Source organism: Sylvia atricapilla, chromosome 6 (assembly GCF_009819655.1).
Source record: "Sylvia atricapilla isolate bSylAtr1 chromosome 6, bSylAtr1.pri, whole genome shotgun sequence".
Taxonomy (NCBI): domain Eukaryota; kingdom Metazoa; phylum Chordata; class Aves; order Passeriformes; family Sylviidae; genus Sylvia; species Sylvia atricapilla.
In genome coordinates this window covers 602571-625657 of record NC_089145.1, presented here as the reverse complement: position 1 = coordinate 625657, position 23087 = coordinate 602571, and the positions used below count along the sequence as shown (strand labels likewise).

The 23087-nt window shown below is 61.0% G+C and overlaps 3 protein-coding genes across 4 annotated transcripts; 1 reads left to right on the top strand and 2 right to left on the bottom strand.

Annotated features, from left to right (window-relative positions):
* The first annotated feature begins 141 nt into the window (after positions 1 to 141).
* Positions 142 to 3703, top strand: VPS37C (VPS37C subunit of ESCRT-I). 2 transcript variants are annotated; one of them, XM_066320398.1, is made up of 6 exons: positions 142 to 191; positions 514 to 643; positions 1243 to 1347; positions 1421 to 1592; positions 1823 to 1905; positions 2173 to 3703. In XM_066320398.1, exons 3-6 carry the CDS (start codon positions 1255 to 1257, stop codon positions 2896 to 2898), a joined length of 1074 nt encoding a protein of 357 aa, XP_066176495.1. In that variant the 5' UTR covers positions 142 to 191; positions 514 to 643; positions 1243 to 1254; the 3' UTR covers positions 2899 to 3703. The 2 variants fall into 2 exon arrangements, with proteins under 2 accessions (XP_066176495.1, XP_066176496.1); XM_066320399.1 differs by lacking the exon at positions 142 to 191 and adding an exon at positions 206 to 423.
* Positions 3704 to 3984: 281 nt separating this feature from the next.
* Positions 3985 to 15256, bottom strand: LOC136362033 (deleted in malignant brain tumors 1 protein-like). The gene is made up of 19 exons (XM_066320290.1): positions 15107 to 15256; positions 13886 to 13945; positions 13119 to 13796; positions 12962 to 13030; positions 12724 to 12861; positions 12504 to 12626; positions 12147 to 12413; positions 11898 to 12044; positions 11416 to 11650; positions 8635 to 8819; positions 8078 to 8116; positions 7525 to 7815; positions 7382 to 7444; positions 6974 to 7273; positions 5523 to 5810; positions 5222 to 5353; positions 4822 to 4875; positions 4473 to 4577; positions 3985 to 4394 (listed from the first exon to the last, which is right to left on the bottom strand). The coding sequence occupies exons 1-19, from the start codon at positions 15159 to 15161 to the stop codon at positions 4309 to 4311; spliced, it is 3315 nt and encodes a 1104-aa protein (XP_066176387.1). The 5' UTR covers positions 15162 to 15256; the 3' UTR covers positions 3985 to 4308.
* A 990-nt stretch (positions 15257 to 16246) lies between these two features.
* Positions 16247 to 22472, bottom strand: TMEM132A (transmembrane protein 132A). The gene is given in 12 exon segments (XM_066320397.1): positions 16247 to 16880; positions 16882 to 17801; positions 17879 to 18070; positions 18270 to 18546; positions 18776 to 18978; positions 19052 to 19195; positions 19266 to 19458; positions 19535 to 19693; positions 20318 to 20673; positions 20750 to 21226; positions 21304 to 21512; positions 22339 to 22472. Coding segments are annotated over 12 exon segments (3348 nt in total). The 5' UTR covers positions 22394 to 22472; the 3' UTR covers positions 16247 to 16717.
* Between the last annotated feature and the right edge of the window lie 615 nt (positions 22473 to 23087).

Below are 23087 nucleotides of genomic sequence, written 5' to 3'. Positions count from 1 at the left end.
GATTAAAAAATTCCATTAAATTGATCCGTGCTCCCTCCCCCCTCAACATGGCGGCTCTGGGAGGAACCACGCCCCTTCACGCCCGGGGGGGGACGGGCGCTCCTCCCACCCGGCCGTAGTGGCCCCGCCCACTTCCGGTTTCTACCGGAAGCCGGAAGCGGCGACGGGCAGAGGGTCCCGGTGGCGCTTTGGTGAGTCCGGGAGAGGGCCGGGAATGGGAATAACGGGAGTAACAGCGGGATAACGGGGATAAAGGCGCCGCTCCCGCCACGGTGCTCGCTGAAGCCCCGAAAGTGGGCAGCCCTTAGCGTCCACCTTCCTGAGCGCCTGCGGATTATTCCCAGAGTCCACCCCAAGCTTTCCGCTTTCCAGAGTCCACTCCCACCATTCCTGCTTTTATCTCTTAAACTCCATGAAACTTAGGTAATATCCCCCTTTAAAAAACCCAAGCCAGGTGATTTCTGCCCGACACCTGCAGCGCGGGACTTAATTCCCAGTTTTTCCCTCGGACAGGTTTATCTGGATCGTGGATTGGGCAACCCTGAGCCTCAGCGTGGCTGTTGTGGCGTTCTCGGCGTGATATCCTTGGGATGTTCCACCTGGATGAGAGGTAGAAGAGCTGGGAGCGAACAGGACAGCGCAGGTGTGTGGTGTTGCCTTGGTTTCTAGGACATTCCCACGGTATTCCATCCCACCTCATGGAATTTACACCAGACACGGGATACTTGCTAAACGTATCAGACAGCTGGGAATACTTGGGATAAATCATGGGTATGGTGCAGGAAGTCCATATTTTCCCTGATCTTGTTATATCACCAGATTCCACGGCAGGAAGGTGGAGTTAGATGATCCCTGAGGTGCTTCCCAACCCTGTGGGTAGGTGGGATATGGTCAGATCCCGGTTTTCTTGGTGGGATGGGAACCTGGGATGGGATGGAGTCTGGAATGAGGAGGACTCTGGGATGGGATGCAGACATCCACTGGAATTTGTGAGCTGGGGCTGTAGGTGGATTTTTCCTTGACAAAACACCCTGGAACACCCAGAATTCCATCCAAATAGGCTTGGGAAAGGGGGGGGAAAAGGTCTTTTTCCAAGCAGGAGTTAGTGGAAATGTTGTTTTTCCCGCTCTGTTTATGGAACTTGGCACAGCTGCTCCAAGGACTTTAACAAGCCTGGATTTCAGTGGAAACCTATTCCCAGTTGCATCTGGGAATTGATTTGCCTCTTTTTCCATGTCCCAGGAATCTGGGAGGATGGATGCACTGAGGAACCGGACAGTGGAGGAGCTCCGGGAGCTGCAGGATGATTCCCAGGAGATTGAGCGCTTGGCTTTGGAATCTCAGGAGGTTTGTGCCGGGAGGTGGCTCTGGGGTGTCCTTGTCCCCTTCCCACGCTCACTCACCATCCTGAATTCCACAGGTTCAGGAGCTCCAGCTGGAAAGGGAGATGGCTCTGGCTGCCAACCGGAGCTTGGCCGAGCAGAACCTGAAATTCCAGGTGCCGCTGGAGACGGGACGCAGTGACCTCTCCAAGAAATACCAGGAGCTGCAGGAGCTGGCTGGGAGGTGCAGGGAGCAGAAGGAAAAGCTAGGTGAGCACTGGGGTCTTTCCCCAAGAGGGATTCTGCTTCCTGGAAAACCGATAATCCCTCTTTTTTCCAGCAGCCAGAGAGATCAAGGATGTTACTCCTCTTGGATTTCCCTCCTTCCGTCAGCAGTTCCCAAGCCCGTTCCTGTGGGCTCTTTGCTGGTTTTTCCCTGTTTTCTGTTCTGTGATAGTGATTTTTCCTTGGTTTTTTTCCTCCCCCCTTGGTTTTCCCAGAGAAATTCTCAGCAGCGCTGCAGCCTCAGACTTTGCTGGATCTCCTCCAGGTGGAAAGCCAGAAGATTGAAGAGGAATCTGAGGTGAGTTTAGGGCTTCAATCCATTGGGAATTCCAGTGATTCATCCTCAAAGACTTGCAATTAAACCCGGTTCCTAAAATCATGGATATTTTTGGAGTCTGCTGGGTTTTCTCCAAAGAACCGGATCCACCCTTGTTTGTGTGTGGATGCTGCTCCTTGGGATGTGGCTGAGAGAGACCTGAATTAGAATTAGGGAAGAAGAGCAAAGGGATGCAGGGCTGGAGCAGGGGGGTGCAGGGATGAGCCCAAAGCTGCTCCTCTCTTCCAGAAAATGGCTGAGAAATTCCTGGAGGGCGACGTGCCCCTGGAGACGTTCCTGGAGCAGTTTTCCGGGATGAGGAAGTTGTTCCACCTGCGCCGGGTCCGAGTGGAGAAGCTGCAGGAGATCGTGAGGAAGTCGGAGGGATCCCAGGAGCACACCAGGGACTCTCAGCGTCCACTTCCTCCTCCTCCTCCTCCTCCTCACGTTCCCACGGACCCACCAAAACCCTTCCCATCGGGATCTGCCGCCTTCCCTCTGCCCTACAGCCCGGCTCCGAGCCTTCCGCCTGGCCCCACTGCCCAGGGAGCACTTCCTCCTGCCCCTTTCCCGGGATCTCCGGTCACTGTGGGGCACGTGGCTTCCTCCCAGCCCAGCTCCCAGCCCTCCTTTCCGTACCCACTTCCTCCAGCTCCTGGATATCCGGCGGCTTCCGCTGCTGACTCTGCGCCGGGATACCCCAAATCCACCTCGGCGGGGTTTTCCTGGTCTCCATCCCGGGGCCCGCCACAGCCCTTGCCCTATCCTGCTCCCCATCCCTCTCCTCCCCCTGCCAGACCAGGATACTCTCCCTACGTCCCACCCGGAGCAGGGAGACCGCAGTGTCCGTATCCCACTCAGCCCCCTCTCCCGAATTTCCCGATCCCAACGCAGGCTCCCTATCCCGGGCCTCCCCCACCCTTTGGATACCCCTCACCTCCGAACCCTCAGCGTCCTACCTGGCCTGGATACTAATCCAGGACTTCTGAGGAGCATCCTGTGCTGATTCCTCCTTTTTTTGGGGACTGAGGAAGAGGAGGGGTCCCAGAGTGTTGCTCCTGGATCCGTTGGTACAAAGGAATTGCACGGGATAAGTCACGGCTCCAGAGGTCGGAGTGAGAGGCAGAGCCAGACCAGCAGAAATACAGAGATGAGAAACCTTCAGGGGAACCTTGGAGCACCTTCCAGTGCCTAGAGGGGCTCCAAAAGAGCTGGACAAAGACTTGGACAACGACTTGGAGTTACGGAAAAATGGCTTCATACACTCAAAGGGTGGGTTTAGACGGGATTTTGGGAAGAAATGCATCCCTGTGATGGTGGTGAGACCCTGGAATGGGTGTCCCAGGGAAGTCATGGCTGCTCCATCCCTGGAAACGTCCGAGGCCAGGCTGGACCGGGCTTGGAGCAACCAGGGCTAGCGGAAAGGGATTGGAAGTGGCTGATCCCTAAGATCCCTTTCCACCCAAGCCATTCCAGAGCTGTCAGTGGGAGTTGGTAATTCCCACCCGGGCCTGGGCAGCCTCCAGTATTCCCGACCTCCTGTGTGTTTTTTCGGGCTCCTCACATCCCCCTTCTCAGGAAACACTTGGAAATGGAGGGAATGACAAACGATGGAAATGGGATTTGCTTTGCTCAGCACTTTATCCTTCAAATCCTGCCTGTATCTCTTTAAGTTATTTATAAGGAACGATTACTAATGGACTAGGATGAGGAATTGATGATGGAAGCAATTCCATCCCTGGGATTAATTAGAGTAATAAAACTGGATGAATTAATTGCACTCTGGAGTCATGGCTGTGGGTACTTTGGGGAACAACGGAACATCCGGGTAAGGATTGATCCCTTCAGCCCTTCCTGGCATCCCACTTCCTTTGGATCCCATCACCGAAATCTTCCACCCCCTCCCAGGGCCACCTTCAAGCCTGCTTCAATTCCTGCGTTTCTTGGGTTTATCCCTGGGATAAAAACCAGGGAGAAAGGTGTTTCCCTGTCCCACTTTTCCCTCCTGTCTGGGACTTTGGAATCACACTGGGATAATGGAAGGAGGAGGACGAGGTGTAATTAGTACAAAACCCCAATTTTATTACAGTTGGTTGTTAAATACCTGGGACTCGTTCCCAGTATTCTCACCCTTGCATCCCTATCCTTTATCCATCATCCCAACTCTTTATCCTGGTTTGGAGAAGCTGGTGATTCCACTATTCCAAAGGGCTCCTTGCACCCCTCTGCCTCTTAAATTCCTATAAATAGCTTTTAAAATGCCCCAGAAAACCTCCTTTTCTGCCACGAGGAGGCTGGGAAGTGCTCCTGGAAGGAGGCTGGAATGCCGGGATGCCCCCGAAGCTGAGGTGGGAGGTGGGATCAGCTCCTTTGGGAGGAGGGGAGTCACACCCTGCGGGCAGAGTGCAGGTCGTAGTCGCTGTCTGAGGAGTTATCCGGAGGGTTGGAACGCCGGCACGCTGCCTCCAGAGCTGTGGAGGACATGGATACAGCTCACTGGATGCACATCCACGGAAAAGGAATGGGAAGAAGCTGCTCCCAGCATTTACCTGGGTAAGCAGAGAGCTGGGAGCTCTTTTGGGGGGCCTGAGCGTAGTCGTTGTCCCCTCCCTGTCCCCGAGGCCTCGGCGCCCTGCTGGAGCGGTGGAAAGACACTGGAAAAGACAGTGGGATTGGGATATAGGGGTTGGAGCAGCAGCTTGGAGGGAACAAACCTACCCTGGGTAAAACTGGTCCCTGCTCCAGGCCCGCGTCTCCTGGATAAGCTACATCCCCTAAAGAAGTGAGATCCAGGGCTCTTGTGCCAGGATCCAGGGGGGAACAGCCCTGCCCAGACCCCAAATCAATCCCCAGGAACTCCGAATCCCATTCCCAGCTCCCCAGGGAGCTGCTCCTCACCCGTCTGGTTGAGTCCTGTGGGGCCGATCCACTGGCGCTGCTTCTTCTTGGAGACTGAAAGAGAGGGGGAATTGTGTCTCCAAGGATCTTCCCAATCCTTCCTCCAGCTGCTTCCCCCCCGCCAGCCCCATATGTCATCCCGAATAATCCCCCCCAGGATCCTCCACCTGCTCCTTTGTGTCAGCTTGGAGCTTAATCCCTCTTCCCACTCCCACGCTCCGTGTGGGACAGGCTTGGGGACAATGGGACAGGGGGATCTGGCGGGCTGAGCAGCCAAATCTCCCCCCTCAAGGAGTTTAGGGAAGCATCCATGGAGCTGCCAGCCCTGAGCCGACGCTTCGGGATGGTGGAGCGGGAGAAGGAGGAAAAGAAGGATGAGGATCCCAAGGTTGTCCCCTACTTCTCTTCATCAGCTTCCGGTAGGCAGGAGGGCCACAGATCAGGAAAAGGATGAGGAAAAGCAGCAGGGCCAGGCAGATGCTCACGACGGTTCCAGCAGATACTCCAGTGGGAACTGGCTTGGAGTCCTGGCCTGGGAAGAGCACGGATGTGACCGGATGTACCCAGCTGGAGATTGGTGCCGGGATGTGAATATCCATCACGCCCCCAGGAGCCCAAATCCCACGTGGATTTGGTCCCCCCTGTCCCTGCCTGTTCCACAGGTGTGGGAATTCCAGCTCCCAGCACCCCACGTGGCTTACACACAACTCTGGTCCTGGGGCAGCTCCGGATATCCCCAAGCTTGGGCTGGCAGAGGTGCAGGGGACCAACCCCACAGGTGACTCCCGTGGTGGGAGACTCCCGGATTCCCGTGCTGGAAGTGAGATTCCCGCAGCCCAGCTCCCGGCAGATCTGCCGGCCGCGCTCGTGCCGCTGCACTGCTCCAGAGTCACACAGATCCCACCACTGTCCCGCGTGGAATACCTGGATGTCCCCTTGGCACGGAGTGGGGCCGGCGGCCAGCCTCCGCAGGGCCCGCGGCTGGGAGTCTGTGGGAGAGAGGAGCAGATCCATAGGGAGACGGCTTGGATCCACAGGGAGGGGTCAGACCCATGGCGAGGGGTGATATCCCCAAGGAGAGAGGAGCAGATCCATAGGGAGAGGGCTTGGATCCACAGGGAGGGGTCAGACCCATGGCGAGGGGTGATATCCCCAAGGAGAGGGAGCAGATCCATAGGGAGGGGTCAGACCCATGGCGAGGGGTGATAGCCCCAAGGAGAGGGAGCAGATCCATAGGGAGAGGGAGATCAGACCCATGGGAAGACAAGGGTCAGATCCATGGAGTGGGGTCAGAGCCACAAGGAGAAGGGAGTCAGATCCATGGAGGTGGGTCAGACCTGTGGGAAGAAGAGCCAGATCCACAGGGAGAGAGGAGTCAGACCCACAGGCAGACAGGGATGAGATCCACAGGGATACCACTGGCACATGCTCCTCCTTCTCCCAGCACCAGCCTCTGGCACAGGGATGCTTCTGGCATCTACCCTCTTGCCACAGGGACTGAGCCAAACCAGAGCCAGGCATGGAGGAGCTTTGAACTCTTCCCATGGGAAATGCAGCATGGAAGCTGGCTCTGCCAGCTGCCACAGCCCATTTAAGCTCACAAATCCCACGGGATTCCATGCTGGGGCAGATGGCAGGACCCATAAGGAGCCTGCTCTGAGATTCATGGCTTGGCTTTCCGTGCCACGGAGCTGGCAGCGATCTGATTTCCAGGGAAATGCTCATGGAAAAGGACAGGGAGAAGTCTGCGGCTGGGAGATGCTCATGGCAAAGGAAAGATGCTCTGGCAGGGAGATGCCTGTAGCAGGGAAGAGGGTCACAGAAAAGCAGGGACATGCCCGAGGCATGGAAGGTGCTCAGGGAGCTGCCCACAGCAGGATGCCCACAGCCTGGTCCCTGCCGGTTGGAATTTGGGATGCTGCCATGGCCGCTCTCCCTCCCCGGCTCATCCTCCTCGGAACTGCCGCTCTTGGCGCTGCCGGGAACTGAGATTTCCTGTTTTGCCTTCGCACCCCGGAGAGGAAGAGCGGGAGTGGGTGGATGGGGCCCATGGGGCAGGCTGCGATGGGCTGGCTCCCTGCTCTGGCCCCAAAATCCCCCCCGGCTATCCCACTGGAGCAGGAAATCATGGATGCTCCAGGATCATTCTCACCTGAGCAGGTGATGAAGGCAGGCATTTTCCCCTGGGAGCTGGTCCTGTTGAAACAGTCCAGCAGGGAATGGCTCCCACAGGAATCCACCACCTCCCACCGCACCGGCAGGTGGATCCCTGGGTCTGGCTCTCCGTGGCTGTTCCCAGCAGTGCCACAGCGCAATTCCTGGCAGATGAGGGTGACCACATCTGGCTGGATGTGTGGGTTACTGGCCACAGCCCCCCAGACCCCCTGCTTGTGCAGCTCCAGGAAGCCGGAGCAGCTGAAATTCCCGTCCACCAGCCGCAGCCTGGGTGGTCCTGGAGAGGAAGCGGTGGTGGAAGAGGTTATTGATTGGGATTTTTCCATTATTTTGTGGGAAAACTCCCAAATTTGAGGCTACACACTCCTCAGGGTGAGGTGCTTACCCGTGGGCTCCGGGGTGGTGGCCGGGGGTGCCGGCGGGGGCTTGGGAGTGGTTTTCACTGGCTCTGGAATGAGAAAAGAGGGGCCACGTGAGCGTGGATGATCCCTAGGGATTGAGGTGGCTGGGCTGGGGGTCCAGGCTCACCTGTGCAGGCAACTATGACGTGATCCGTGCAGTTTTCCAGCTGCCAGCGGCATTCAGACAGGTTCAGTGGCCGCCGGCACCTCATGGCCGGACTGTGTGGCCTTTTCCCAGCGGGAATGATGAGCTCCAAGGACTCAGAGGCCAGGGGGCCGCACTCCAGCCGCTGGCAGATCTGATCCAGGTCATCCTCACTCACGCTCCCCTGGCAAATCTGTCTCCATTGGTTTTCCCAGTTCACCTCCAGTATCCCAGCACAGCGGCAGCCGCCTCTGGTGAGTCTCAGGTTGGGTTCTGTGGGAAAACACCGGGAAAACACCATCATTCGGGGCTTCCCTTCCCTTCCCAGCGGGTTTTCACCCTGGGAACGATGGAAAAGCCCTTGGTGGGGGTCTTGGGAAGCAGCACAAGGAACTGGGAGCGTGGAGGGGTCGAAGGAATGTGGGGGCTTGAGCTGGGATCCCACAGCGCCGCTTCCGGGTGATGCAACTCCAGTGCCCACCATGTTCAGGGAGCTGTGGCGGCATTCCCAAAGGGCTGCTCCCCAAGTTCTCACCTCCAGGGCTCCATTTGGCTCCTCCACGGTCAGGGATGGCTGAGAGAAAGAGTGGAAATGGAGGGGTCAGTCCCACATCCCGCCCTGGGGACCCTCAGTTTGGGACAGCAGCTCTGCAGCTTGGCCCACCGATGGTTATTTTGGAGTAAAAAGGGGATTTTGTGGGAAAACTGGGGCTTTTTAGGGGAGAAAGGTGATTCATTGCCACCTCATCTATCTGCTGGGGGACTTTTAGGGCTGAGAAAAGATGAGGGCCCTGCAAATTACCGCTAATTAGCGCTGCTCTTGGGTGGAATGCTCTGGAACGGTGCCATGAGGACGGAGGGAAGGGTGGGAGCTGGCAGGGAATGGGAATGGGGGGACACCCGGCTGCCCCCAGCACCATTGGGACCCCCCAGGTGAGGGTTTGGGGGGGGTCATCAGGATGCTTCCCACCTCGAGCCGCAAACTGGGGCTCACTCGAGGCGCCAATCCCGCCCGGAGCGGGAAAACCGGGATGGGGAGGTTCTGCCACGAGATTTGAGCAGCACGCCGAGGGTGGGGCGCCTGATACTCACCCCACATTCCCAGCAGGAGGCACAGGATGGGCAGCTGGGTTGCCATGGGCTCCAGTGGTGGGATGGGGCCACGGGAGGCTCCGGAGGCTCCGGCACCTCCGCTGCCCGGCCCGGAGCAGGCGAGGGAGGGGGCCCGGGCAGGAACCGGCTGTTTTTCCTCCCTCTGTGGTTTTTTGACGTCACCTCTGGGCCCGTTTGAAGGCTCTGTTGCCTCCCCGGGTCCCCACCAAGCACAAGAGAAAAGGGGTAAGAAACTTGTAGGGTTCAGCCCCCGCCGAATCCTGGGATATCCACAGCTCTGGGAAAGGGAGGTAGGGAATATATCAAGTGTCGAGGGAGATTTGGGGGTCCCCGAGCCCTCCAAGGTTGCAGAGGAGTTGATGCTCATCCTGAAACCCCGTGATTACCCCCAGGAACGGGATGAGGGAAGGTTTTTTCCAGGCACATCCCAAGTTCTGGCATTCCAGGGATACTTACACCCCTGCAAAGGGCACATGGGGCACCAGCAGTGCTGGACTCAGGCAGGGCAGAGGCATTAATTGATTGTGCCCTAATTAATTGCTCTGAATCCAGGTCAGGCATGCTAATGAGGCAGCTGTTTTCCATTGACTCCATGGTATTCCTGCTGGCAAGAGAGAGGGATGGAGCTTCCCGTCCCGTCCTGCTCCACCGTCCATGGATGCTCCAGTCCCCGGCCCTGGAGCAGGATCTCAGATCCCTGTAGCCATCACTTGTCCCCATCCCAGTTATCCCAGGGCTTCTGCTGATCCTGATGGGAGCAGGCCCTGTTGGAATATCCTACGTGGGTGTCCTGGAGCTGCCTCCCACCCACTCTGGCTTTGAAAATTCCCTGGAAAAGGGGTGCAATCCCAGGCCTACTCCCACAGGACTCGGTGGAAGGTCTGCAAGCTGCTATCCCCCGAAATCAACCCGAAATTTGGGATTCACCTCAAACATCCCAGGACACTGTGCCTCTAGGAAAGATCCCTGTTATCCAGGTGTGTGTGACCCCCATGGATACGGAGTGCCTGGGGTCCAGCCTTTCCCCCAGAGCCGTGACTGGCTCTGGAGGCCGTGAGATCCCAGGGATATTGGGCTCGGATTGAGCATCCGCTTTGCCTCGGGCGCTGCAAGTCAGCTCAGCATCCTAAGCTTGCCGTGGCAGCTCGAGATGATTGGAATCCCTTCCCGGGGGGAGTTTGGGGGGCGCTGGGAAGTGCTGACAAGGCTGCTTGCCGTGAGGAGCCTTTTAAAAAGCAGGAGCTGCCTTTGGAGCAAGCGGGAAGGGGCTTGTCAGCTGTCGGCTCGCTGCTGGGATCATAATGATGGGGAAAAGGGGAATTTTCTGGGCGGGAGCAGCTTGGAGGAAGGGTTGGCAGTGATGTGGCAGTGTGGGGATGGGGGTGACACCTTGCCTAGGTGGCCATGGGGCTGGTTTGTCACTCTCCAAGGGCACCGGTGTCCCCAGGTGTCCCCAGGCTGTTGGTATCTCCAGGGAATTGGTGCCTTCCAGGGCTTTGGTACCTTCCAGGGCTTTGTTATTCCTAAGGAATTAGCTCCCTCCCAGGAGCCAGCACCCTCAGGACACTGCTACCCCTCTGGACATTGGGATCCCACCCAGGACGTTGATTCCCCCTGGATTTTGGGACCCCCCATCCCCAGAGCATCAGGACCCTCCCCAGTTCATCAATGCCCCAGGCCTGTCCATGCCACAGGCGCAGCGATCCCAACACCATCTCCTCCCTCCCGGCACACCCGGAGCCGGGGCACCCTCTGTGCCCGCTCTGCTCTCAGCCTCGCCTCGCCCCGTGCCCTTTGTCGGGGTTTTGCTGCTATTTTGGGATTTCCTCCGTTGTTGCGGCTCCTTTGTGCGGGGCCTCTCGCTCGGCAAACAGCTGGAGGATGTGGGGGGGCCCCACATTTTCCACTTGGGGCGCGGCTGAACCCCGACCTCCTCCCCGGGGAGACAGAAATCCGGCAGCAGGGCTGGGGCGGGAGCAGCCGGCTTGGGATGGGCGGTGGGAAGCGGGGTAGGGGGGCACAGGGTCCCAATCCCGGGGTGATGGGTGGGTACTGTGCCCCCTCCCAGGCGGGAGCACCCCCAAATCCCAAAGCTGAGATGGTGCTCGGCTCCAGGAGCTGCTTGGCTCCATGTTCCTGCTGGGATATGGGTGGATTGGGAGATGCTGAAGGGCTTCGGGGGCTGTATCCCACCCCCACAGGGCACCATCCACTGGGTTTGGGGTGGCACCTCAGTCACTTCCTTTCCAGCATCCCTGGAGCCTTCCTGGGCAGGATTTATGGACACCATGCTCCCGGGATGCGGACTGTGTCAGAAAGGGTGTAGGGAAGTCCTGGGGGGACACGTGGGATTTCCATGCCCCCCCTTCCTGCGGTTTAACTTCCACCCCTGGCGCTGTGGAGCTGGATCAGGGCCCTGCTGCCCCCTCCCCTGCTCCCGTGGGCTGGGAGAGGCATATTTGGCCATCTTTGTGTCACTCGGTGGACAAGTGGGAGCACTTGGTGGCCCAGCCTCCTCGCTCCGGGGCTGGTGACACCCCTATGGACAAGGGACATGGTGGGAAAAGATTTTAATGGCAGCGCAGAGGAGATGGCTGGGGGATTCTGGAGGAGATAGCCGGAGGATTCCAGGAGATTTGGCCTCTGGAGCAGTGGGACAGGCTCAGTAGGCAGAGCCCTGGATGTCGTCGTAGTCGCTGCCTTCAGAAAAGTCGGGATCCTCCACATGTTCCCCTGAGGGACAGCATGGATCTGACCCACCTGCAGAAACAGTCCGTCAGGAGGATTTGGGAATTCCCAGAACTCCCTGTGTCCCCCACCTCCAGCGCAGGATCCTCACCAGGATGTGAGGAGGGGTCTCCAGGAGGCTCCTTCTCCTGCACGTTCTCGTACCACTCCCCCGAGGAGGTGCTGGAGCTGCCATCAGGATCGGGATCTGCTGGAGCCACAGGTACCCAGGGCTGGGAGGGCACTGGGGTGGGCGCTGCTGGGGGAACTGGGAGGAACAGGGTCACTGACTGGCGCTTTCCATCCCTGATCCCACTCCACGGGGTCCCATTCCCTCATTGAGGTTGAACCCATCCCCGTTCCCATCTTTGGGGTTGCTCTGTCCCTGCTCCCATCCCGGCTGCTCTCCCTGGGGTCCCTGAACCCCCCCCCACCATTCCCTCCCCATCCCTGTGGTCTCTGCATCCCTGTTCCCATCCTTGGGGTCTCCCCATCCCTGCTCCCACAGTTCCCACCTGTGCCATGGCCATGGCTGGTGGCTGCCGGGTGCCACTGGGTGCCATGAGGAGGGAGGGGAATGCTGCCATTCCAGTAGGGCTCCGTGGATGAGGATGAGGAGGAGCTGCAGGAGCTGCGGAGTGGGGGACCCAGCCTGGCTGGCTCTGTGGGAACAAGGACATCAAATGTGGGAACAGGGATACTGGAAGAGGGGCTGGCCACCCTTTCATCCATGGGATAGATGCCCCCACCTCCTTGTGTCACACCGTTCTCTGGGAATGGCTCCATCCTGTCCTGGCTGGGTCTCGGAGGGAGAAGACCCTCCCTGGGATGGTGGCGCAGGGAGTCTGTGGAAAGGGGAGAGGGGTGTGGACATTCCGGGTGACAGGGATCCTGTGACAGGGTGTCAGGGATCCCAGAGGAAGTGGGATGCTCACTGTAGAAGGTGGACAGGGCAACGGGAGGCTTGCTGCTGAACTCATAATATTCCGAGTCGGAATCAGAATCCTTGGAAATGGCTGTGAACAGACAGTCTGGGGGATGACAAGGGGATGTGACACCTGCCACCAGCCAGGACCTCTGGACACACCACGCCTGGGGGGGGGGGGATCAGCCAGACCCACCTGATCCTTTGGGAAGGCTGGTGGGAGCCTTCCTGTAATCGTTGGGGATCCCGGAGGGTGCGCTGGGGCTCTGGGAGCTGTGGGTCACCAGGACTGGTGTGGACGTTCCCAAGGAGGACATGGCTGTGGGGACAAGGGGATGCACCCGCTCCGTGGCTGAGCTGAGCCCCAAAAGTGGGGATTGTGTCCTAATTTTGTGTCCGGATCCAGGATTCCTTACCGCTCTTCTTCCTCAGCCTCAGCAGGGCGGCAGTGAAGGCCAGCACGGAGAGCAGGAGCAGTGCTGCCAGCACCAGGCACAGGACAAAGAGGAGACTGTTCGCTGGCGGTGTCCCCAAGGTTGGGGTCCCCTCCTTGGCTGGGACAGAAAAGAGACACAGCTCATCCCACATAAATCTTTCCTCCTGGGAATTTTACCCTGGTTCCAGGGAATGGCCGAGGGCTTGGACAGCGCTCACCATGCAGGACAGTGACATTCCCAGGTGTCACCTCAGCCGTGGGCGTTGGCATCTCCAAACCCTGGGAGCCTGGAAAGGGTGGGAACAGAAATCGGATGCTTGGGAGAGGGCATTGACCCAGGCCGTACCTCAAATCCCATCAGGAAGGATCCGGTACCGTTGCAGATGACCCCGGCGGCCCAGGATTGGTAACAGGGAGCGGATTTATTGAAGGTCCATTGGCACTGTGCCAGCGAGGGCTGCAGGCTCCCGCACAGGTACACCATCTTCCCGGGAAGCGTGTGTCCAAAGGAGGGCCGCTGGAGCGCATCCCCGCATCCCAGCGTCCGGCACAGCACCGTGGCCTCCATCTCGTACCAGGTGCTGTTACACACCGTGCTCCAAGTGCCACGGAAAAACACCTCCACCCTGCCGGCGCACCCATCCCGGCCTCCGGAGAGCCGCCACTCCTGGTGCTCTGCGGGAAGAGCGCCAGGTTGAGGACGCGCCATCCGCATCCCCGGCTTCCGGAATGTTCCGAACCCACCTGAGCAAACCACGCCGGCGTCCTCCTTGTGGCTGCAGTCGTGCTCCAGAGCGGCCGGACATTCCCAGAGGTCCCGCTCGTGTCCCTGGCATCCCACCTCATCCCGGAGGATGGGGCCGTGCCCGCGGCCGAAGGTGGCGTTGCCGTGGGCTCGCACAGCGTGGCCGCACCGGAGCTGGCGGCACACGACGTCGGCGTCGGGAATGTCCCAGCCATCGTCGCACACTGTCCCCCACGTCCCCTCCTGCTCCAGCTCCACCCGGCCCTCGCAGCGGCTCCGGCCGCCCGCCAGCCGGAGCGCTCCGGGACCTGGGAGATGCACCGGGAAGGGTGACCTGGTGTCGTCCCAGAATCCCAAAAAGCGCGCATGAGGATGTCCCTCACCGTCCCACACTCACCCGGTGTCACCGAGGTGTTCCCAGGCGGAGTTGTGGGAGGTCCCGTCGTTTCTGTGGGAACTGTGGGGAGAAAGGGCGGAGAGATGGGAGGCTGAGCCCCCAGGATTCCAGGTCTGGAGGGGCACATCCCAAACCCACCAAGAGGATTCTCCCAGCTGTGAGTGGCACGGTGGGAACCCCTCTGAGCTCTGGCAAAGTGGTCACAGAGCTGTTGCATCCCAAAAGTCAATCCCTGTGTGCTCCAGGATGTTTCTCAGGGCTAAATCCTGCTGTGAGATCTGCCAGGAGAATTTGGCCTGAAATACGGGAATACTGGGACACGACTCAGAGGCCGAAGAGCTGAAATTTGGAAGGTCATCCTGCATCCATGTTGTTCCCACCTTCCGGTTCATCCCTGCCGACACAGAGGGGCTGCACCTGCCTGTATCCACCTGCCTACACCCATTTCAGAGCCATGGGTGAGTGGATGATCCAGTTATCCCTAAAAATGCCCCATTCGGCTCCTCCAGGGGGAAGGATTCAGCCCCAGAACTGAGGCATCCGGGGGGCTGCGTGTGTGGGAATCCTGGGAAGAGACACCAGAGCTGGTGGGGTGTGGGCTGGAGTTAAAATGTTCAAGGAAAAAGTCAGGGATGAGGGGAGAAGATGGGAATGAGCTGCTCCAGGTGGGGACAGAGGTGTGGCAAGGGCGGAAATGGGGCGATGGAGCCATCTTCCTTTCGACTGGAGGCCTTGAAGCAGCTCCTGGCAGACATTTTGGCAGCCAAACCATCCCAAACCCTGCCAAGATGGTGGGGACAGGTGGCATCACGTCCCAAAACCATCCAGGGGGTACATGAGAGACAGGATGGGCTTCAGGCCCTGAGCGTCACCCCATTCCCAAAGGGATTGTAGGTGAGATAGCTCCGAGAGCACCTTTAGGGGATTAGGGTCCTCTTTTAGGGGTTCCCAGGGTTCTTTTGGGGGGCTCCAAGGGGGCCTTAACCCTCAGGAGAACCCCCCAGCCCTGGGATACCCTTTTAGAGGATCCCTTTCCCTCCATCTCAGTGGGTCGAGGGGCAGCATCCTCCACCCCTGACACCCCTGTTGGGGGCCCTGCAGGCCCCTCGGTGTTCCCCATCCCAGGGAGGTGGCAGGTTCCCAACCCCCAAATCTGCGGCTCCACCACCCCAGTGTCCCCAGAGAGCGACAGCAACAACCAGAGTGGGGGCAGTGACGTACCTTGTGCAGGTGCCACGGCAGCGAGAGCCACCAAGAGCAGCCAGAGCTCCTCCATCCCGTCAGCGGGGCAGCCCCATGGAATTCAGGGATCTGGGATTCAGGGGTCCCTCTCTCAGCGGCTCGGGGACATGGCTTGGCCGTGTCCCCGCACTCCGGCGGCTCCGGGAGTGTGGTGGAGGGCAGGAAGCCGACTCAGTGCTGCAGGGTGGAGGAGGGTGATGGGGTGGCTCCATCCTGTCCCGGTGGGGAGGAAACGGGGTTTTGGGGACCCTGGAGACCCTCCGGGGCATGGGAGCCTCGTGGATCTGGTGCTCCCACTCCGGGGGACACAGATCTGGTAGAGCCATCGTGATCTGCATCTCATTTGTGCCTCCAGGTCGTGGATTTGGGGTGGTGGCACGGGGGGACTCAGGGTCTCCCGAGCTGCGAGACATCTGCGGGATGATGAAGAGGCAGGAGCGCCCCTCTTCTCCCTGGTTTTTGGAGTCAATGTTACCTGCAGCTCCACATGCTGAGGTTCTTCCAGCACATGCAGGGTCATCCCCGGACTCTCCAGGAGTATCAGGTGAGGGGGAAGTCTGGGATTTCCATTTGGAAGGGGGGGATTCCAGGAGATTTTGATCTGCACCGTGGGTGAGGGCCGGGATCCAGCTGAACACCAGGGGATTCAGGATGTTGGGAAGAGGGCGGGCAGGACTCCAGTCACCCCATCTCAGCAGGATTTTGGGAAGTTTGGGGAAGCTGGGAGCAGGGTGGGGAATTCCCCAGGGTATCTTGGGATTGCTGGGACTTACTGTGAAGCTGAAGGAGTGGCAATCTCCATGGCACCCCTTAATTAAAGGGAGGTGCTGAGGGGACGTTTGGGAATATCAGGGACTGGCCATGGGGAGGAGGGTTGGGGTTGGAAAGTTGGAGGAGGAGGATGGCAGGAGAGGGAGGAAGGTGATCCCTTATCCCAAGGTGACCCCAGCTGGGCCGTGGCCAGGCCCAGCCCTAGATCCAGTCCCGTGACCAGTTCCCATGTGGAGCCAAGGTCAAAGGCATGTGCCCATTCCTGGGAGCCTGGTACTGCCACGGGGGCAGGGTGGGACTCGGTGTCCGGATAAGAGATGGCAAGGAGGGGAATCCAAAATTTTTTTAAATACTTTATTTTTGTAACAACGTCAGAATTAAAAATTTTCCATAAATACCAGCCCCTGGCAGCCCCTTCCCGGGCGTTCCCGATAAAAAATGTGTACAAAACAGATGCGTGGCCGGGGTGAAGGTGGGGGGGATACAGGATCCTCCCCGGGATCAGACCACAGGAATCATCACCACCATCATCATCACTACTATGAACACCATGTCGCAATGAGACCCAAAGCAGTAAGAGCATCCCAAATTCCTCCTCGGTGCCGCCGGGACCCAGCCCCTGTAAGGACAGGGCTGGGAGACCCCCCGCCCCTCACCCTCTGTGGGCACCTCGGGGTGGTCCCAGGAGGCCACCAGTGGTCCCCGGCACATCCCGCTGGGAAGGGGGGTCGGTGTCTCCCCAGCACGGCACGGGGAGGAGGTCGGGCCCTTACTGGTTTGCCCGGGAATTGGGGGTGTCCGGGAGTCGCCCCCTCGGGGTCAGGAGCTGCCGCGGATCCTCTCCATGTAGCTCCGGAGCTCCTCGGGATCCCGCAGCCCCATGTCCTCGCACACCCAGCGGATGTCATCCTCGCTGGCCACCAGGATGGACTGGACGTGGGGGGCGGCCGGGGGGGGCTCCTCGGGGACGCGGGGGGGGGCCGAAGGTGACAAATTCCACCCGCTTCCTGCGGCCGCCTCCCGGAGCCGATCCCTCCTTGCGGGGCGGCGGCGCTCCGGGGGCCGGAGAGCCAGGGGGAGCCCCGTCCTCACCGGAGCCCGGGGGACCCCCGCAGCCACAGGGAGGGCCCGGGGATGCCGGGGGTTCCGGCTGCCGGCGATCCAGCTGCTGCCGGTCCAGCTGCTGCCGGTCCAGCTGCCGGCTCAGCTCCTCCTGGTCGGTGCCCAGCCAGACCCAGTTGTGGGGCTGTGGGGCTGAGGGGGCCCCGCCTGGCTCGGGCAGCTCCTTCTGCTGGTACCGGAGCACGAAGAAGATGCAGTTGACGAGGAAGATGAAGATGGCAAGGCAGAAGACTCCCAGGAGCACGTACATCCCGATTTCCAGGTCAGTCACCCGCTCCGGAGCCTTCACCATCTCCTCCTCCTCTTCCTCCTCCTCCTCCTCCATGCCGGCACGGTTGCGTCTGTAGCCTTCCTCCTCATCCTCCTCCGAGGAGGACCCCTGGAGCTTGGTGGCTGCCGGCCCCACGCCTGCGGGGTCCCTCCGTCCCACGGTCACCGCCTCCCCGGACATGGCGCCCTCGGCCCGCGGGAAGGGCCGGGGGCTCCCGGGAGACGGGATCCCCACCTGGAGCCAGGCCGTGCCGGTGGCCAGGGCGGCCGCGCGGTGCCTGCCGCGCCGGCACGGATCCGGGGGGTGCAGGCTGAGCTGGAGCAGGGCCCCCTGGCCCGGCCCCTCCGCCACCACCCACGGGTGGGCGGCGGGGACCCCGGGGGACCCCCCGACGCTGGCGACGGAGCGGTCGAGGGACGTCACGGTCAAGGCCACGTCGTGCCACCCGTAGAGCTCCAGCGGGGCCAGCGTGCGGTCGGAGAAGGACAACCAGATGGATAGTGTCGCTTCCTGGTGGGGCGACAAGTGGGATGGCAGAGGTTTGGGGGGCACCGGGGAGGCCGGGGTGACCCCCCCACCCGTCTCACCTGCTTGAGGGCCCGTAGTGTGGGTGTCCCCATGGCGGTGGCGGTGACCATGCCAGGATGGTCTGGCTGTGTCCGCAGGGATAAGGAGAGCCCAGCCACCACCTGGGTGTGGAGCTCTGTCACTGTCACCTTCTCTTCGGAAACCACCAGCGTCTGCTCCCCCAGGATGGAGTTGGAGAGCGGGGAGTGCACCTGGAAGCAGCTTGTGAGTCCCTCAACATTCCTCATGGCCACTGTTTCCTCCTCCCATCCTGTGCCAGCCCCTCCAGCCCCTCAGTTCCCTCCCTCCATGTATCCTTCCCAGCTCCCACTGGGATAATTCGCAGTCCCCCAGCTGCATCCCTGCAACCTTCCCACACCCCCAAATTCCCCCCACACAACTCCTGTTTACCTCGACGGAGGTGACTCCAGGCTCCCGGCCCACCACGACGGCCCCCGCTTCCAGTGAGGCCACGCGGGGGTCCTGGACACGGGTCCGGGCAGCCACCAGGTGGGTGACATCCAGGAGCCACTCAGGGCCGGGCAGGTAGGACAGGTGACGGCCCCCATCCAGGGGGTGGGCCACAAAGTGTGCTAGGACACGGAGCCCCGTGCGCTGGAACTGCGGCCGGCAGCCCCGCACCCGCCGCTCCGGCTCCTCCGCGGGGTCCTCGGACTCCACCACGGCGCTGGGGACAGGGACAGGGTGACCAGAGTCTCAGGACAGGGTGCCAAGGGGCTCCCCAGGGCCAGGGGAACAGGGATTCTAGGACAGGGTGACAGGGATTCCGGGACAAGGTGACGAGGATCCCGGGACACAGGAGTGTGTCGGGGGCTCAGTGATGCATCCCCACGTGGCAGGTCTCAGCCCCATTCCCGTCTCCCCCTCTTCCCACCATGCCATTCTGTAGGCCTCACCTGTCAGGCCCCTCGGGCAGTCTCCAGCCTCGGAGCTGCTCCAGGATGGGATCTCCCAGCTGGACGCGGAGCGGGAGCAGCGGAGCCCAGACGGAGAAGCTCAGCTCCGCCCGCAGCCGGCGCACCCAGAAATCCACACGGGCCCCCCGCGCCCCTCGGCTCTCCTTGCCCCCCACGAACACCATGTCACAGGAGTCCGACACCTGCAAGGGCACATGGAATCCCGTTGGAATCTCCCAGGGTGAGGCGGGATAGCGAGGGGATAGCAGGACTCACCTGCAGCACCTGCTTGTCAGCGGATTCGCATCCTACAGGATCTGTGAGCTCGGACACTCCACCCCCTGCTTCCACAGCCACCAGTTTCACCGGGACAACGCGGGGGATCCCGGTCAGCGGTGCCGTGTTCAGGATCTCCAGCTCCTGCAAGCACAGTGAGGTAAGGGGACGCTTCCCACAGGACGGGGGGCTGGAATGGGCTGGGGACACCCACCTGCACCAGCGGGACGAGAGCACGGACGTCCCTCTCTGACACCTGGATCTCCCAGACCAGTTTGTCCTTCTGCGCCTCGGGATCTTGGCCAGGATACTCCACCTGCCATGTGAGGGGCCGTGCCGGCGCCAGGCCCCCCGTCCCGTTTTCCACCGCCACATCCAGGTGCAGGAACGCGGCCGGCTCGGACACCCTGCGGCACCACACTGGGATCAGGGTGGAACAACCCGTGGTTCCCACCGGGATGGGGGCATTGGGATATTTCCTACCTGGAGGCGTCAGGGACAGCAGGGGTGTCCCCAAGCCGCCGGCACGTCACCACGGCTGTGGAGTGCTTGGGACTGCGGGAACGCTCCAGGTGCACGCTCCAGCTGCTGGGAATTGTGGGATGGGCAGAGACCACCTGCAGCCCCTTCTTGGCCTTGATCCTGCGGCGACACACAGTGTCACGTGGTGTCAAAAGGTGTCACACACTGTCATACAACGCCCCAGAATTTCACACAGTGTCATACAGTGTTAAGCGGTGTCACATAATGTTACACAATGTCAGATGGTGTCAGACAGCGTCCCACGGTGTCACTCACGATCACAGGGTGTCACTCACTGCCACACAATGTCACACAGCGTCACTCGCTGCCAGAATGGTACCAGATGGTGTCGCACAATATCACAAAATGTCACACAGTGTCAGTCACAGTCACACAGTGTCACACAGTATCAGATCCCTGTCAGGTGGCGTCACACAGTGTCAGTCACATGGTGACACAATGTCACTCAGTGCACAGGTATCACTCAGTGTCACACAGTGTCACTCACAGTCACACAATGTCACACAGGATCAGATTCCTGTCAGATGGCGTCACGGTGTCAGTCACATTGTCACACAATGTCACTCAGTGCGCACAGTGTCAAATGTTGTCACATGCTGCCACAAATTGCCGCACAATGTCACAGACTGTCTGTTACACAGTGTCACTAACTGTCACACCGTGTCACTCACAGCCACACAGTGTCCCACACTGTCCTGGTGTCCCCATCGTCCCTGCTCTCACCTCAGGGTCAGGCTGTCGGCAGTGAAGTTGTGGCGCAGGGCGATGGTGGCCGTGAAGCGCTGCCCGGGCCGCAGGGGGACATTGGGGACACGCAGCAGCACCTTCTCGTCCAGCCGCACCTCCTGCCGCCGCTCTGGCTCTCCTGCCCGCAGCTCCAGCATTCCCAGGAATCTGGGAGCCTCCTGCTCCTGGCCCCCACACTCTCCCACGCTGTAGCGCAGCTCAGCCGGTTCTGGCCGCTCCAGAGGCTCCAAGGGGCTGGAATCCCGCCGGCGGCTCCGGTGGGAATGGAGGGAGCCCAGGGAGAACCAGCGTGGAGGGATCTCCAGCTCCACCACGCACACACCCAGTGGGGCCTGCAGCGGAGAGGGAGTCCTGGGATTAGGCTGGGGGCGAGCTGTGGGTCCCCAGGGTCCCCAGGGTGGCACTGACCTGCAGGCGACATGTCCCCCGGGCCACCCGCCCTCGGTGGTGAGCGTGGAGGGTGACACAGGGGAGATCCCGAACTCTGGAGCGATCCCAATCCCTCGGAGGATCCCAGTTCCCAGGATGGTCCTGCTGCTCATGGTGGTCCCGGTCCTTGGGGTGGTCCCAGTTCTTGGGGTGATTGTGGATCCCAGGGTGGTGCCGGTCTTTGGGGTGATCCCGGACCCCACGGTGGCCCCGCTGCTCAGGGTGGTCCTGGTCCCTGGGGTCATGATCCCCAGGGTGATCCCAGGCCCCAGGGTGCTCCCAGTCCTTGGGATAATCCTGGGTCCCAGCATGATCCCGCTTCCCAGGCATCCAGTCAGGCCCGTGCAGATGGAAGAGGACACGGGCCACAGGCTCAGCATGGGACACAGAGCTCTCCAGGGACACGGCACGGACGGCCCAAGCTGCTGAGCCGGGGGGGCTCTCCATGGACACCTCCTGTAAGGACACCGGGATGGTAGTGGGGGCTGGGACACCCACCGTGGGGTGACCCAGGGGACAGGAGTCCCAGTTACCTGGCGGATGCTGAATGGGGGGTAGGTGGCCTGGACGAGGGGCTGGGATCCAGGACGAAGCAGCAGGAACGTCTCGAAGCGGGTGTGCAGGGAAGAGTTGGGGGCCACGTCCTGATCCACCCTCTGCAGCCGGTAGGACTCAGACACCCCAAGGACCTCCAGCTCCACTGGCAGGAAGACGGGATCCGGGGGCTCCCCGTCACCCCTCACTGCAAGGACAAGGACGTGTCACATCCCGCAGGGATACAGTGGGAATGGGGTGCCAAGCAGGGGCAAGTGGGGGGTCTTTGTGCCCACCTTTGTGGCAGCACGCAGGGTGACCCCTTGCCTGGGCCACCGCATTCTGAGGTCACCACTGCCCTATCCCAGGGTTATCCCATCCAGGGATTATCCCATTCCTGCATCGGGACTGGGGTCCACTCGGTTTCCCCAGTCCCGGCTGTTCCCTGCGAGAACGCATTCTCCAATAGGGAGAGGGTTGGAACCACGTCCTGCAGGGTGGGATCCAGGCTCACGGTGCCCTGATCGAAGGGATGCCTCATCACAGGGAGCAGATCCCACCTGGATGCCCGGGCAGGGCTTCCTCACGGCGGGGAATTGATCCCACCCGGGCGATCAGGTGTGCGGGAAGAGGCGAGGCAGATCCCGGGATCCGAGGCAAAGGGGAGTCCCTCGGGCGGCGAGTTCCCATAGGGATTGGGAGGAGATTCCCCCCTCGCGATCCCAGGGGATCCCACGTTCCCCGGGTGACCCCCTCGGGATCCCCGGCGGTGGCGGCGGCGCGGATCCCCGCGGAATGGGGGACGTAGATCCCGGGGAACGCGAGGAAGAAGGAGGAGGGGGCGAGGTCGCCCCGGCTCCCGGGATCCCGGCGGAACGGAGAGACCCCGAACGTGGGGAAAGGGAAGAATCGCCCGGGATTGCGGGACCACACGGGAGCGGATCCCGGCAGGACGGCGGGAGGGGCGCAGAGCGAGGTCGGTGCCGGCGCCAGCTGCCGTTCCCGATGCCGTTCCCGGTGCTGTTCCCACTTACCCGGGGCGCAGAGCAGGGCGGCGGCCAGCAGCGCCAGCCGGGGCGCCGGGGCCATGGCCGGTCCGTCCGCCGATGCCGCCGGTGCCGGTGCCGCCGGTGCCTCCCGTCGCTCCGCCTGTGCCTCCCGTCCCTCCGCCCCCGCGCCCAGACAATGGGACCGGGGCGGGACCGGCACCGGCGCCGCCTCGTCCCGCCGGGTCCTAAAGCCCGGGAGTGCCCGGTGCTCCGGCTCCTGCTCCACAGCCTGAGCCGCATCCTATCCCACTCTCTATTCCCAGCCCTGCCTCCGCTTCCTGCTCTTCATTCCCCGCCCTGCTCCCCATTCTCACCCGCGCCCCATTCCTCACTACCATCCCTGCTTCCCATTCTCACACCCTCGTCCCACTCCCCATCTCTGCTCCTCATCCTCTTCCTCATCCCCATCCCAGTCCCTGCTCCTCATCCCATTCCCATCCCCACCCAGCACCGGACACCCCAGGCCACACGGAGAGCCCCAGACCAGGGCAGGAGGGCGGGAATTCTTCCTCCAGTTGCCATCTATCTTTCCCTGTTCCAGCAGGGATACCGGGGATATGGGAAGGACAAGGACATCCCCGGCCAGGGGCACGGAGCAAGTGGGAAGCACAGCAGGAACAGCTGGAGGGCAGTGGGACCCTCGCTTGGATAAACCACCCTCTTCTCCTCCTCTTCCTCGTCCTCCCTTCCCACCCCCAATGGACTGGGGGGGGCGGCTCTGAGCCTGACCCTCT